At 36.5% G+C, this 16,477-nt stretch overlaps 1 protein-coding gene across 3 annotated transcripts in view; it reads left to right on the top strand.

Annotated features, from left to right (window-relative positions):
- Positions 1–16,477, top strand: part of LOC107659270 (solute carrier family 15 member 4-like) — a 47,402-nt gene that overhangs the window by 13,893 nt on the left and 17,032 nt on the right. For 2 of the 3 annotated variants that reach the window (XM_016448154.1, XM_016448153.1), the window contains exons 6-7: positions 34–214; positions 12,695–12,853. In XM_016448154.1, the coding sequence (XP_016303640.1) occupies positions 34–214; positions 12,695–12,853 (340 nt within the window). Of the gene's footprint in view, positions 1–33; positions 215–12,694; positions 12,854–13,529; positions 13,587–16,477 lie in introns of those variants that run through there. The other variant, XM_016448155.1, reaches the window with a different exon arrangement.

Here is a 16,477-nt window from a genome sequence, read left to right on the forward strand (position 1 = left end):
ACATGAGTCATTATGTTCCCCTGTTGTTCCCAGAATGCCTTCCGCTTCCCGGCAGCTTGGCTGACCATGTTTGACGCCGTGCTGATCCTCATGTTGATCCCCCTCAAGGATAAAGTGGTGGACCCCATCCTCAAACGCAAAGGCCTGCTGCCCTCCCCTCTGAAGAGAATCGCTGTGGGCATGTTCTTTGTCATGTGCTCGGCGGTGGCAGCTGGTGAGTCAACAACACATACACTAAATGACACATTTTTAGTGTATTATCAACACACACAACAAAGATTTCTGTGAACCTATGCTTTTTGTTCTTCAGCTTGCACTCTTGCCATACAAACTGTGTGTGTGTGTGTGTGCGCGCGCCGGTTTGTGAGGTGGATGTATCAAGCTTCTTTATACATATTCACAAACTGAGACTCATGTAAGAAAATGCGGGAGTGTTTGAGTGTGATAGCAGACATTTGCATACTAATTTTAAATATATGTGTTCATTTTTGTGTCAGAAGGCCCTTCACGGTAGTGAATTTTCATTTCAGACTTCATAAGGTTCATATGCTGTGTATTCTGTTATATGTGACATACTGTAACACACACATGATACAAAACACTGAGACCTAAATTACACATCATATATTCTTAATTCTAGGGCTGGGTATAGCCAACTACTTCATGATACACTTCACGATTCAGTACATCGCAGAATCATAAGTATGATTATCTTGAATGAAACAGACACAAACGTGTAAGGGAGACTCACTGTGCCACATGAGGGAGTGAATTTGTGGGGTTAATTCCTGTTCCCTTCAATTTTGTCTAGTCTTAAGAATGTTCCTTCAGTGTTACCAAAGATTTACTGGTATTATTTATTATTATTATTAATAGTGTTTATTCATTTATGAATGTACAACAACATTCAGAACTGATTTTATTCTGATTTTTTTAACAGTATAATTAGATTGCCGTAATAATTAAAATAATGTACACTGACTTGTACATTATTTTAATTCACCCTTCACTGGGAGTTTGATTGACTGGCGATCTGACTAATCATAATGCTGAATCTGACATTTTGTCTGACAAACAAACCAGACATGAGAGTAGATTAATGTCGGTGGACTTGAAAAATGTTGTGTATTGACATATTTCCGCAGTTGATACGATACCATCTGATGTTCATTCATGTTTATTTCATGCTATAACTAGTAAAGAGGAAGAGATGACGGTTCATGTGCCGCTTGAACTGAGGCGTGACATCTGTTACCACACATTAAAGAGCCACAAAACGGTATTTATTGTTTTTATTGGCACGTCGTCAGTTTCCTCTTTGCTCCGTGATGTATTTTTCACTGCGTGAGATTGAGAACATGAAGTGTGGTGTGAGAGCGCCATGGCTTGTCGGACGTAGCAACAGTAACTAAGGGGGCGGGTCTTTGCAAAGGGTCAATTTCTACATCTTGTAGACAAAGAAACTCTATGTGGAACTGGTCATCCCCTCATGAACTCTATCATGTTACCTGTTGTCAATAATTTTTTAACACTTTTAGACAGTGTTCAAGTCAGTTTACAAAACATAAACATAAAACTGCCTAACTATGTTAAAAAATTTGGGGTTGTAATTTATTTGTAATGTTTTTGAAAGAAGTCTCTTATGCTCACCAATTTGATTCAAATTACAGTAAAAAAATACTCTGAAATATTACAATTTAGTAACTGTTACGCTGTTTTAATATATTTTAAAGTGTAGTTTATTCCTGTGGTGGCAAAGCTGAATTTTTAGCATCATTACTCCAATCGTTCTAATATTCAGCATCATTCTAATATACTGATTTGCTGCTCAGGAAACGTTTGTTATTATCATCAAATTTGAAAAGTTGTACTGCTTAATATTTTTGTGACAACTGTGATAAATTCTTCAGAATTCTTGATGAATGGAAAGTTCAAAAGAGCAGCATTTATTGGAAATAGAAATTATTTGTAACATTATAAATGTGACTTACTTTTGATACATTTAATGCATCTTTTCTGAATAAAAGTATTTAAAAAAGAAAACTTAGTGACTCCAAACTTTGAATGGTAGTGTAGACCGCACAGACAATATACAGTCCTGCGAAAACATCTGCTTGAATTTGAGTTTGAGCACATTTTTAACATTTCATGGGATCAGATTTTATTGTGGTTTGTGGTAGTATTTAGATGGTCTGGTGGTAAAAGGGAGTTTGGTGCATCTTTTTTTAGTGTTCAATTTCAGTGCCGTGGGAAAAGTAATTGCCCTTAAGAAGCACCTGAATGATCCTCCCAAACATTTTATGAACAGACAAATCAAAAGTGGAACTTTTTTCTAGACATGTGCCTTGTTACAGTTTGTTTGATGTGAACCAAACACTGCATTTTTGACCACAGCATCGTACATGCTACAGGCAAAACATGACAGTAAGGCATCAGTCAGCATAGTCTAGAGTGGTGTATGGATCCATCATCATGTGTCAAGTCCAAACAGAATCAATGTGGAAAATAAATTGTCCAAACAAGTAGTCCCTGGTGTAACACATCAAGACGATGATACTCACGTTACAGATCGAGCTGATAAACACTGTGACATCAAAATGCTGAGGCAATATTATGCGTTTTGTGAGATATCAATATATACATCCACAGACAATTGTGTCAAATTGTGTTTTCTTAGTACTGTTTACCTTATTCTGAGAAACGAGTTCATCTCAGAGAGGTTACGACTTTTCCATTCGTCAGATAAGGTACAACGACTCCAAGATGGCAGAGATTCGATGTAGAATGACTCACAGACAAACACCCACACGCTCTTGACACATTCACACAGACCAATGATCTCTCCTTTGAATTCTGTCATTCCTGTCCAACCTTGAGCCGGCTCTATTGAACCCTGCAGAAGGTGGATCGATATTCCCGCTTGTTCTGACAGTTAATATTCATACAGCCCACCGTCCTGGAAAATACCAACCTGAATCAGCTCTTTTGTAATTTTCATTATCCTCACCCTCCCTTTTAACATATTTTTGCAGAGGAACTTTGACTGTCCTCTCACTTGTTGTTTCTTCGAAGTCCCCCAAAACTAGAAATGTATCTCAAAACCTAGTGATCAAAAATCAAAATTAGGCATCTTCATGGCTCAACAATAAGTTTGGCTCAGAGCAAATGTGAAAATGTCAGGCCTATTGACGTAATTGACACTACGTCTTATTTGTTGACCATTTTCATGTGTTTTTATGCCTTAGGATCTTATGCATAAGTTGTTTCTCTGATGGATTGTTGTTGCAACTTTATCTGGTTTAAATGGATTAAGAATTTAAATTTTAAGAAAGATTTGTTATAATAAGTTAAAGTGTGATAAATTAGCAACAAATCACGCTACACCATTGTTTTCCAGTGTATGATTTTTGTAGTATGAAAAAGAAAAAAAGGTTTATGAAAAAAAAAGTGAAATTAAGTGTTTAAAAGGTCATGGTAATGCCATAGAAAATTCTCCATTTAATATAATTTTCCCCCTATTTATTCTTAGTTCTGAAGTGTTTCTTTGACTAAAAACTATTATTTGAATAATTAAAAAATCGTTATTTATAAAATGAGGGAAATTGATTAGTCAGAAAGTGCAGGATCTCTTAATTTGCTTGTTTTTTCTTTTCAAAATAAATAAATCTAATGTTTAATAGAAAGTATTTCTTTCTGCCACACATTAATAACATTTCGTTTTTGTAGTGCCATGAAAATATTGGCTGTACAAAGCTGCATTATCGTCCCGACTGAGCCAACAGAAAAAAAAAATCCTTAAGGTTGAGCCCTGATTTTAGATGGTAGCATAATCTTGCTAACTACAGTTTTGAGATGGCCTTCACAACAGAAGTGCAAATAAAGCTCTTTGAGTAGGCGGCTCACTAGATTTTTAGGCACAGCAATCTCTTTCCAAAACTTCAGCATTTTCCTTCCAAGTGTTTTTGGCTCGCTCGTATGTCTGTCTGAAGTTCTGTACACAGTTGATGCCTCGCTACTAAGACAACACTTTTTAAGAATGTGTCCACACATACACGAAAGTTCGATTCGCACATTGAGAGAGTCGTGGAGTGCCTGTTCGGAGGTTGTAGAAGAAGACACCGTTGACAGGTCGGCAGTATCTCATTGTTCAGTTTGACTGCGCCCAGCACCCCAGTCCAATTCCAGCTCTGCCCAGTGGATTAAACCGAGCTTAGTCAGCCTGACAGTGTGCGCTGCGTCCAGACATTGACATATTTCAGACTAAAGTGCTCTTTGAGTGAGATGAGTTTTGGGAGATGCGCTCTGGAGTGTGGGGAAAGTATGAATATTTTTCTCTCCCACCCTGTCTGTCTTTGACTCTCTCTGACTCTTTTAAACCCCTGCCAAACTCTGCACCGTGAGGGAGAGAGAGAGTTTAGACATTTTTAAATTCCTCATCTGTCTCAGCTGCCATCAAACTGAATAAATGTGGGTTTGTAGTCATCATGAGGGATTCTTTAAATGGTAAACACCACAAAGTTCAGAAAAACTCAAAACAGTCAAAATAATGAGAGCTTGACGTCAAGCGCTTTGCTGCATGATTGCAGTTTTCAGGTGTTTACTTCACTTGATTTACTCCCACTTTAATATACTGGTACCTGTTGACCAAAATGACTGATGTCTGACATGTTCTAGTTTTGTGTAGTCACTCTTTTGAGCAGTGTAGTGCACATTGTATATAGAAAGGAAGAGACTTAAGTGATCTGTCAAACAATATTTTAATTTTAACTTACTGTCAATTGTGTACAACATGATCAGTGTGAGGTTGTGCATGTAAACGTGTTCAAAATTTCAATGTGACAAACTTTTCCAAATCTACCTTCTAGGTCTTTCTCAGAAGCACTCATTCCAACGGCCTGAGATCTTGTAAACACAACATTTCCTCGTTTACTGATAAAAACCTGTGCACCCTGAAGCACTTCTGGAAATTGAGTAAAGCCAATCAATCAGATTGTAGGCTGAAGTTTTGAGAATGCTCTTGCCAATTTTGTGTGCACTATACAGCACACCAACATATGTTTCAAGGACTGACTGATTCAGACTAATAACAGTCCAGCAACTTGAAGACGTAAGTCAAGTAATTGTTGTTTTAAAGCCCCCTGAAATAACTGGGATTTTGTGGCTTTTATTCCGTGTCTGTTAGCTTTAAGGTCATCTACAGGCTAGAGTATTCCTAAAAGCAAAGTACAATTTTAGCACATGTGTATATATTTTTCTTCTTGGAAAACAGACTAAAACATGAATGCATTTATCTTGTTTTCAGGGGCAAGCATACATTTTTTGTCCAAGAAAATGGTCAGTCATTACCTGCTAATTCTATTTATGTCTGACATGCAATTGAAAGTAGCAAAGTTTTTTTTCTTCCCTTTTTCCAGGTTGTGATGTAAACTAAAGTTTGGCTATTAAAAAGTTAACTTTGCACTTCAATTGTCTTTCAATAGTAAAAACTTAAACACAAAGAAATGTTAATGCAAATACTAAACAACCACTAAGCATTTAATTGTGTACAATCTTCGAAACATAAATGAAATACAGATACAAATGATTTCTTAAATGAAATCTGACAGATTTCTGTTCCTCCATTGAGAGTCCATTCAGCCAACTATGATGCTTTAAAGGGGACATCGGATGCCCATTTTCCACAAATTGGTATGATTCTTTTTTCTTCTCTATGAATCAACTCAATGGTCGTGTAAAACAATACCCTTTTTACCATGTCAAAAACAGCTCTGTTCACAGCGACCCATTTCAGTGCATGTCTCTTTAAATGATAATGAGCTACTGCTCACCCAACCCCTCTCAGTGGCTCTGATGTCGGGAGAAAATGAAGACTCTTATGTTCACTTTTATGTCCAACTACAAAACACCTGAATTGCTTACAAAACATTGTTGTGGCTACAGCTGCTCGAGCGTGGACAAAATGGCAGACAGCGTACAACTGACTGAGGGCGAAATATGCTAATATGGGACAGTCCGTCAGTGGCCGTGGGCGGGGCTTGTGCAATATGACGTCATACTGCTCAGAAAATCAAAACGGCTTGATAATTGAGTGTTTAGGTTTTATGGTGATTAAAAAAAGGAGTGAATGGATTTTTATCATTGTAGGGTGGTTGTGTCCACACACTGCTAAGGCACATTCAAATGCAAACAAGTGAATTTTGCATCTGATGTCCCCTTTAAGAAGTTCATAAAATGTAAGTAAACGTAATCCATAGAATTGAGCAGTTTAGTCCAAGTCTTATAAAGCGATTATGTCTGCATATGATAAATGGATTTAATGTCGGCTTTTATTCAAATATAAACATTGATCAGCACACCGGTAAACGGAATCTCAAACATGCTTGCTTGACACACAAGAAACAATTTCATTGGTTCTCTTCAGAAGTCCACTTGATTCATATGGATGACATTTTCTTGCATTTTATTCGTTTTGAAGCATCAAAGTTTTGGACTTTCAGAAATCTCTCAGGCTTCATTAAAAAGCTTCATTTGTGTTTTGAAGATGAACGAAAGATTTATGGATTTGGAAAGACATGAGGGTGAATAAACTGCAGAATTTTCAAAAGAATTTTCATGTTTGAGTGAACTAAGCACTTAAGTTCATATAAAATGTCAATGAGAGCATAAAACCATTGACATTTAAACAGAATGTAATAATAAACTAATTAGTACATTTCAGAATGTGATTTTAAGGACAATTTTGGGTCACCACACCATGTCCAATTTAAAAACTGGGTCCTGGTGCAAAAACAGCTGAGAACCACTGTTTTAAAATGATGCAGAAGAAAATGACCTTGGTATTGCATGACAAAGCCTGAACACGAAGGAAGTCTAGTATTCAGTGCACAATACAGATGTTATCTAATAATAACCGTTGCTTTGATTTAGCCAAGAGCGAGGGGAAACTTGTTGGCACACTTTTGTGGAATCAGTATGTGCAAACCACGTTCATATCACACTCTTTGTGTGTGTGTGTGTATTGTAGAGATCAAACTAATGAGAACCTTTGGGACTCATGCTCTCCTTCTTGAGAGAGAGAGTGCGTCCCATCTTTGTACTCCCACTCAATGACACAGACTGACTCATTAATAAACCGCTACCTGAAATAAGCACGGTTTAAGCATGCTTGCTATGTGTGAATGGATTCTGCAAAAGTGTGTATGTGTGTTAGGGTGAACTATTAGACATGGTGTGTAGATGCATGTAGAGGTGAGTGTATGTGTGTGTGACATAATGTGTTCCACTAATGGGACTTATTATATAGATGAGATATCTTGGGAAATGAGTCTTTTAGTGCCCCTCATTAATACCCAACATATAGTAATCACGCAGTTCTTTCCTTTCTGTGCCCCTTCACTCTTTCTTTCTTTTTCTTTCTTTTTAAGCTCTGCTCGGTTTCACTTTTCAGAGTACATCAAGATACGCACACACACAAATGTCACCTGCGGGCACACACAACATAAAGGTAAATTGCAGGCAATTATGCAAAGAGTAAAGGAAGTGTATGAAATTAAATATCAACAAATAATGATAAATAATTGCATATTTTTTGAAACCTCAGGAGCAGGAACGACAAAGAAAATGTATCTCTTCAAAGATATTTATTTTGTTTGTAATGTGACACAATTATGCTCATAGATTTATTTTTTTGCAAAAATAATTTGAAATGTGTACTGCAGCACACCTTTCCACTTTTGTGGCAAGCCTGTCTCAGATTTACTGTTTTTAAGTGTTTCAGCCTTTTCCCTTTTTTATTATTATTATTATTATTATTTTAATTATTTATTTTTTCTTCTTCTCTGGATTCCTTTCGATCTGGATAGTGTGAATCTTGTTATAATAATATGGACTGTAGATGGTGAAATCTACACTCCATGATTTACTGCTCAGAAAATCAAAACGGCTTGATAATTGAGTGTTTAGGTTTTATGGTGATTAAAAAAAGGAGTGAATGGATTTTTATCATTGTAGGGTGGTTGTGTCCACACACTGCTAAGGCACATTCAAATGCAAACAAGTGAATTTTGCATCTGATGTCCCCTTTAAGAAGTTCATAAAATGTAAGTAAACGTAATCCATAGAATTGAGCAGTTTAGTCCAAGTCTTATAAAGCGATTATGTCTGCATATGATAAATGGATTTAATGTCGGCTTTTATTCAAATATAAACATTGATCAGCACACCGGTAAACGGAATCTCAAACATGCTTGCTTGACACACAAGAAACAATTTCATTGGTTCTCTTCAGAAGTCCACTTGATTCATATGGATGACATTTTCTTGCATTTTATTCGTTTTGAAGCATCAAAGTTTTGGACTTTCAGAAATCTCTCAGGCTTCATTAAAAAGCTTCATTTGTGTTTTGAAGATGAACGAAAGATTTATGGATTTGGAAAGACATGAGGGTGAATAAACTGCAGAATTTTCAAAAGAATTTTCATGTTTGAGTGAACTAAGCACTTAAGTTCATATAAAATGTCAATGAGAGCATAAAACCATTGACATTTAAACAGAATGTAATAATAAACTAATTAGTACATTTCAGAATGTGATTTTAAGGACAATTTTGGGTCACCACACCATGTCCAATTTAAAAACTGGGTCCTGGTGCAAAAACAGCTGAGAACCACTGTTTTAAAATGATGCAGAAGAAAATGACCTTGGTATTGCATGACAAAGCCTGAACACGAAGGAAGTCTAGTATTCAGTGCACAATACAGATGTTATCTAATAATAACCGTTGCTTTGATTTAGCCAAGAGCGAGGGGAAACTTGTTGGCACACTTTTGTGGAATCAGTATGTGCAAACCACGTTCATATCACACTCTTTGTGTGTTTGTGTGTATTGTAGAGATCAAACTAATGAGAACCTTTGGGACTCATGCTCTCCTTCTTGAGAGAGAGAGTGCGTCCCATCTTTGTACTCCCACTCAATGACACAGACTGACTCATTAATAAACCGCTACCTGAAATAAGCACGGTTTAAGCATGCTTGCTATGTGTGAATGGATTCTGCAAAAGTGTGTATGTGTGTTAGGGTGAACTATTAGACATGGTGTGTAGATGCATGTAGAGGTGAGTGTATGTGTGTGTGACATAATGTGTTCCACTAATGGGACTTATTATATAGATGAGATATCTTGGGAAATGAGTCTTTTAGTGCCCCTCATTAATACCCAACATATAGTAATCACGCAGTTCTTTCCTTTCTGTGCCCCTTCACTCTTTCTTTCTTTTTCTTTCTTTTTAAGCTCTGCTCGGTTTCACTTTTCAGAGTACATCAAGATACGCACACACACAAATGTCACCTGCGGGCACACACAACATAAAGGTAAATTGCAGGCAATTATGCAAAGAGTAAAGGAAGTGTATGAAATTAAATATCAACAAATAATGATAAATAATTGCATATTTTTTCTGAATGAAACCTCAGGAGCAGGAACGACAAAGAAAATGTATCTCTTCAAAGATATTTATTTTGTTTGTAATGTGACACAATTATGCTCATAGATTTATTTTTTTGCAAAAATAATTTGAAATGTGTACTGCAGCACACCTTTCCACTTTTGTGGCAAGCCTGTCTCAGATTTACTGTTTTTAAGTGTTTCAGCCTTTTCCCTTTTTTATTATTATTATTATTATTATTTTAATTATTTATTTTTTCTTCTTCTCTGGATTCCTTTCGATCTGGATAGTGTGAATCTTGTTATAATAATATGGACTGTAGATGGTGAAATCTACACTCCATGATTTTGCAGAAATATGTATTATTGTTTTAAATGATATGTTTTTGAGGAACGTTGTTTTCAAAGTTTTTGCCGATTCGATCACCCGTTTTCAAGTATCTTGCACTACTATGTATAAATAGCATCTACAGTAACACTGTTTACACATAGTGCAAAGAAAATACTGCTCCTTTCACTTTTACAGTGTAAATGGCATCTATCTATCTAACGCTATTGCACTTAGTGCAAATATCATTCAGATTGTGCTTTATACTAGTGTTGTCAAAAGTACTGGTATTGATACCAAGTCAATACTTAATTAAAGGGATAGTTCACCCAAAAATTAAAATGAAATCATCATTTACTCACACTTGTGTTGCTGGTCTCGGTGTAGGACTGCACGTTCATGAGACTCTATTAGCACTGCAGTACCGACAGGAAAAACACATTTCATGATACCACTTATTGTGTGTTTTTTAAAACATTTTTATTATTATTATAAAAACGCTGCAAGAGGCATGTAAAGTTATAAGCAGATATGTATATAATAGGATATTAGGGTGTAGTCTAATAGGATATTCACTAAGAAAAAAAAAAAATAGGGTTGGACTGTTTTTCCATTTATCAGGAATAGATTGGATTGTCATCCAATTGCCATGTCTTTTCTGTTATTTTCTTCAATGGTTTTGCACAGATGTGTGTGTGTGTGTATGTTTATGTGCTTACACACACGGCTTCTGCCTTTTAACTAGAGTGTATTGAAACACTTTTAATCCGAGTCTACCCAGTAGCTGAACCCAGCAGGGCTTAGGTAGGTTTTAAAATACCACTGCCAGAACCTCCTCACAACATTTACACAACATTTTCCAAACAGATGGGTGCTTGGCAGTGGCATAGCTCTGAAGCCAACCCTACCCGCAGGCACAGATGATGCCCACACACCTGGACACTTGTTGTCCTGCACTCAGGAAGCAGCCATTTCCACGGCAAGCTGCTCCGACAACAAAGCTGCAAACACACGCGCCCACCACACACCAGACGATGCCTTGGGGCAGTTCCACTTCTGTTCAATTTTCCCCAGATATAAAAGTCAAGTTTTTTTTTTTTTTTTTCAATCTGGGTTTAGAATCTCTTGGAAGTGCAGAAGTGAGGTCTGTAATCTGCAGCGGGTCACACTTTTAGCCAAAGAGTGTTTTATTCCAGGCATCATTTGTATTCCGATCTAAATCTGACACACCACAGCCACAGATCAGAGCGGAACGCTTCTGGTGTTTGGGCGAGGGGTGGAGGGGGGAATGAAAGATGAGAGGAAAGAGAGGGAAAAAAAAGTTACTGTTTTGTTAACTGAAGCGCATTGAGTTAGCGGCATGCTGTAGATGCTCTGCATCACCCACTGCTGTTTTAAGCATATGAAATACAAGGTCAAAACCCTTCAAAATGAGAATATGTGCATGTCAGTATGATGGAGGGATCCCATGAGGAGTTATCTGAATGGCACCTGCAACATGGTTATTATTGGATCAAGCTTTTAGATAGTCCAGGCTAACAATCTCTGCTCCACTCTGATTACCTGCTAAACCCAGCCTGGTATAATTTTGTGTGTGCGAGCATGTTTTTATGTGTGGGAGATAAGATGTTTTTGACCTGTGTGAAGCTCTGGCATTGACCTGAAACTTAATCCATTAATGGACTCTTCATACTTTTTTCATTCACTGTTACATGCACTTTCTCTCCAAACATCCACACATGTATTTGATAGCGCTCTAACACTCTGACACACTGGGCCAGAAACACACACACACACACACACACACACACACACACACACAAAACCTAGTTTTTCAATATTTAGAAAGCACATGCTCAATAGTTGATTTTTTTATGTATTTATTTATTTATTTTATTTTATTTAATTAAAATTTTTTATATTTTTATTTTGATATACTGTAATTTACATTACTGTTCAATAGTTTAGGGTTGGGAAGGTTTTTACACTCACCAAGGCTGTATTAATTTGATCAGAAATACAGTAAAAACAGAAAAATTGTGAAATATTATTACTATTTGAAATAACTGCTTTCTGTTTTGTTGTGCTATAAAAATACAATTTATTCCTGTGATTGCAAAGCTACATTTTCAGCAGCCTTTACTCCAGTTTTCAGTGTCACAAAAACAATGTTGTGCTTCTTAACATTTTTGTGGAAATCGTGATACTCCGTGGTACGATTTTTGATGAATAGAAAGTTCAAAAGAACAGCATTTATTTGTAATAGAAATCTACATTAGTTTGTAACATTATAAGTGTCTAGTATAATGTCACTTTTGATCAACTTGATGTGTAATTTCTTACAATTTTTTTTTTTAATTCTTAGTGACCACAAATGTAGTAGTAGTAGTGTGTATGTGTATATACTGCCTATACATTATCCTGTCCTAGATTACCTTTCTTTGTTCTTTAATGCACCATTAAAAATGCACCAGCTTACAAGTGATCTTACAAATCTGTACATTTGTATAGTGGAATTGTATTTTTAAAGTATCAAATATAATACAATTTATTGATAGCACATGGTAAACACAAAATTGCTCTTTCAAACTATTTGAAAACAGAAAATATGCGTCATCCATTGATCTATCAGTAGATTTTAGAATAAAGCAAGGAATAACTAACACTTCTGTTCATTTACCAAGAAGACAAAAATACTAAAATATGGAGCAATTAATCTCCCCGGTATTACATATAGGCTAAAATCTATTGCAAATTAAAATACACAGAGGACCTGAAATTCTTCACTGCCGTCTTTGAAGATGACACAAATTCTTGTTACATTTCTCTTTTTCTAAAATGTTATCAGTGCGATTATGAACTGTTATGACTGAGGTATTTATTAATACTTTTATTCTGTTACTCTCTTTCTTGCCCCTCTCAGGCATTTTAGAGACGAAGAGGCTGGACATTGTCCACACACAAGGTCCCATCCCGCAGTCACTCGGTGGAGTTACATACTATGCAGCCGATCTACCCATATGGTGGCAAGTGCCTCAGTACATCCTCATCGGTGTCAGCGAAATCTTTGCTAGTATTGCAGGTAGGTGGTCCTTTGCAAAACACTGCTGAACACACATACAAAGCTCTCAACTTCACAAACAGAGCATATGAAGCGACCATGTTCTGAATTTTTGTAGCATTTTGTTTGTAATTAATACGTTTTTTTAAAGGTTTCTTGCACCCAAAATATTGCACTGAATTTATTGTATAAAATGTTTGCTTCTGTACTTTTAAGACTGCTATATGTAAATGACCACTGTTATGATTAACCAACCTCTTCACATTTGATCCAGAAATCTGAATATGATTAGGTGTTGATATGTACAATAGACATGGACAGTCAAACCTTAATGTGTTCATGGTTGTGGTGTCAGTACAATTTCTGAATGTCTAATTTTTGCAGCAGCATGTGAACATAATTCACTGGTGTATTAAAATTGATGTCTTCCATGAAATGGCCCTTTTAACATTTAGTGTTTCATGAGCTGATACTGAGCCTGGAAAGACATTTGAGAGGCAATGATCATGATGAGAAACACCTACAGCACATTTGTGCTAATATTTTGATGGTAGAATTTAGTTTCTCATCAACTAGGATCCATGTAATGAATAACTCATCTGGATGAGTAAACGTACAGCATTGTTTTAACATGAGTGTCCTTCCAGCTCTCGGTCTCTTCTGTGTACTGTAGAGTTTTGTTTTGTTTTTTCCATAGGATCATTCATCTGTCCTAATGACCATGCTAATCAATGCGTGTCCTTTTAAAAACTGCAGTAAACTCCTCTCTGCCTTGCCTTTGTGTAGTAGCTCTTGTCTGAGCCGTTGCTGAAATTGCTTGCTAAGGAATCCATGGCTGTATCAATCAGGACCGATCGATCTGGGCTTGGCGATACATTATTGCAGTTGCGCAGTTAAGATGGCCAGGGAAAACATCTCGCTCCTGCTGGAATACACTAAGAAAATATCAAGAAAGTCTCAAGCAAGTGGGCTTGAGATTAATGAGAAAATAGATGAAAGGAAACTAAATCCCTTAACACAGCGTTTGTAAGAAAAAACTGTGTGGACCTCCTATTACCACCTTCACTGCTGAGATCTACAGTAATTACAGCAATTTCTGTCATGATGAGAATCTTAAAGAATTTAATTCCACTTAATAAATCTGGTTTCTTAATGATTCCATCAAGAATTCGATTTTGTACTTTTGAGGAAGGACCACATAATTGCTAATTATAATAAATATTATAGTTCATTAGTCTTGTTCCAAACTCATGCCATTTGCAATAGCATTTACACTGATTTCAGTATCTCAAACCTTTGAAATATAGTTATAGTTAGTTTTTTTTTTTGAGTTGTTTATGACTTTGTGGTTCAGTGAGTGAGTCAGATGTTCATTCTGTAATATTCAGTGAGTGGCTGAGTGATCCATTTAAGGCTGATGAGTTTAAGATTCATTAGTGAGTCATTTTGACCAGTTTGTTAAAAAAAAGAACCAGTTCAGAAGAGTCATCAATTAATGAATCAAGCTACACTGGTCGCACTGTATGTTTGCTGTTGTTGTTAAAATTATGGTTAAAGGTTGTCGAATCCCAGCTCAGTTCCCTTATTCTGGTCATTTTCTAGAGGTTTACAGGATACAGTTATGGATGGCACTTGTCTTATTTGTGTTCGCTGTATCAGCTTTATATTTACCGCTGGTTATGTGCGCACCTGTCTGTCGTCCATACACATTTTCACACAGGTTAGCATGTTCTTTTCTCCCCAAACACAGCTGTGTTCATTTCGACCCTTCAGCTTCTCTTCCAAGGTCATGTTCAAATATGCTTGTTTTCCTCTTAGACACACACCACACCGGTAATTTCACACCCATTTCATGCACAGAGTAAATCAAAGGCTGCACGTCCCCCCTTTTAGCCTTTATGAGCCAACAAGACTAATAAGTAGCATTTGGCAAAGGCAGGGAAAAACACTCTCCCTTCATGCTGAATTGTAGAGAGCACAGTGCTGATTACTGGATTTCTTTTCTACCCCCTTAGAAGAGGTGTTTCAAATCAGATTTTCGCCCATGGCTTATGCTCCTTCAAATAACGGGATGTTTTTTTTTAATCGGGACAATCCTGCAACGATTTTCAAGGTCTTTGATACACTGTAAAACCGAACAGTGAAATTGATTAAATGAAATGAGTTAACTTCACTCAAATAATAATGAAAGTGCATTGGACTTAATTTAAATAAGTTCTATAAATTTTAAAATGTTGTTGTAGTAAGGTGAACTTAAAATGATTGTGTTTTCTGGTTCCCAGCATGCTTTGCAACAGACAACAAGGAAAATAAATGTAGAGATTAAGTGTTATTTTGTGTGTTTTTACACAAGATTAACATAGAGAGACATAAGTTAGTACTTAAATGTTGTGTTATGTTAGGATTTACATAGGTTTCTGTTATGTTGGTTTTGTAGTGTTACCGTTGTGGTGAAGAGTAGAGCCTGTGGTTAGGTTGAGGATGGACAGCAAAACTTAGACTATTTATACTGCATGTTGTTTGACTATTTGCATGCAAGTATTGTGAGTTCTTTAGATAAGTACATTAGTACGTGCTAGTGTGCTGTTGCTAGCTAGCACTTAACTATAAAGATCTGAATGAATGTGCTGTTAATGGAAGCAAGTTGTATATAATTATCATTGTGATGAGTGGGGTGGGACCATGGAAGCGAGGCTTGGCTTGGCTCCCATGGCTCTCAGCCCCGCCCCACTTGTCATAAAAATTTTAAGCTCTACTAACTCGAAAAAAATTGAGTTTGTTTACTCAAATATTTTGAGGCAATAAGTTTCCTCAAATGTTTTGAGTATTCTTAACTTACCAGGTTTTACAGTGTAGAAGACTATGAGAGAGGAGGTTGTCTGTAAGGCTACATTCACAGCAGTTTTTTTCAGTCCTGTTTTTTTATTGTCTATTAATTTCTTAATTTAGTCTTTTAAATATCAGATAATTTAAAGGGGTCATGAACTGAGAAATCAAAATTCCCTTGATCTTTTGACATATAAAAGGTCATTTTACTATAAAAACATCCTGTAAGTTTAAGAACTCAAAACTTTCTCTTTAGTCTAAAAACAGCTTATATTGAAGCCAATCTGCCAAAACGACAGGTTGTGGAATGTGCCAATTCATGACGTAATAGTGTGGCTAAACACCGCTTCTGCAGAATAAGATCAAGGCCTGCTTCTACATCACTGCCTGTTTAGCCCTGCCCACAGATTCGCACATGTAGTGTAAATAACTAGAGCGGCAAACGCAGGTCTACCAGAAACCAAACAATAAAGATGGCTCCAAAAACAACAAGACACTGTTCAGTGCCATGTTATGGAAAGACACAGTCTTTGCATTTCCTTCCTTCTGATCCCAATATTAGGAAAGAGTGGATGAACTTTATTTTAAATGAAGATCCAGAGTGCATCAGTAAGAACTTGGTCCTTTGTTCACTTAATTTTATAATAATAATATAATATTAAAGGGGTCCTATTATGCTCTTTTACAAAGTCTTGATGCTCCGTCTTTTAACAAAACCTTTTGACGAATCCGGCACTTCTCACTCGTGATGTGGAAGCTGTCCTCGGTAAAATGCGCAGCACACAATAGCAAATTGGGGTTATAATGCTCAGGAACAGA

Source organism: Sinocyclocheilus anshuiensis, unplaced genomic scaffold (genome assembly GCF_001515605.1).
Source record: "Sinocyclocheilus anshuiensis isolate Anshui unplaced genomic scaffold, SAMN03320099.WGS_v1.1 scaffold884, whole genome shotgun sequence".
Classification (NCBI taxonomy): domain Eukaryota; kingdom Metazoa; phylum Chordata; class Actinopteri; order Cypriniformes; family Cyprinidae; genus Sinocyclocheilus; species Sinocyclocheilus anshuiensis.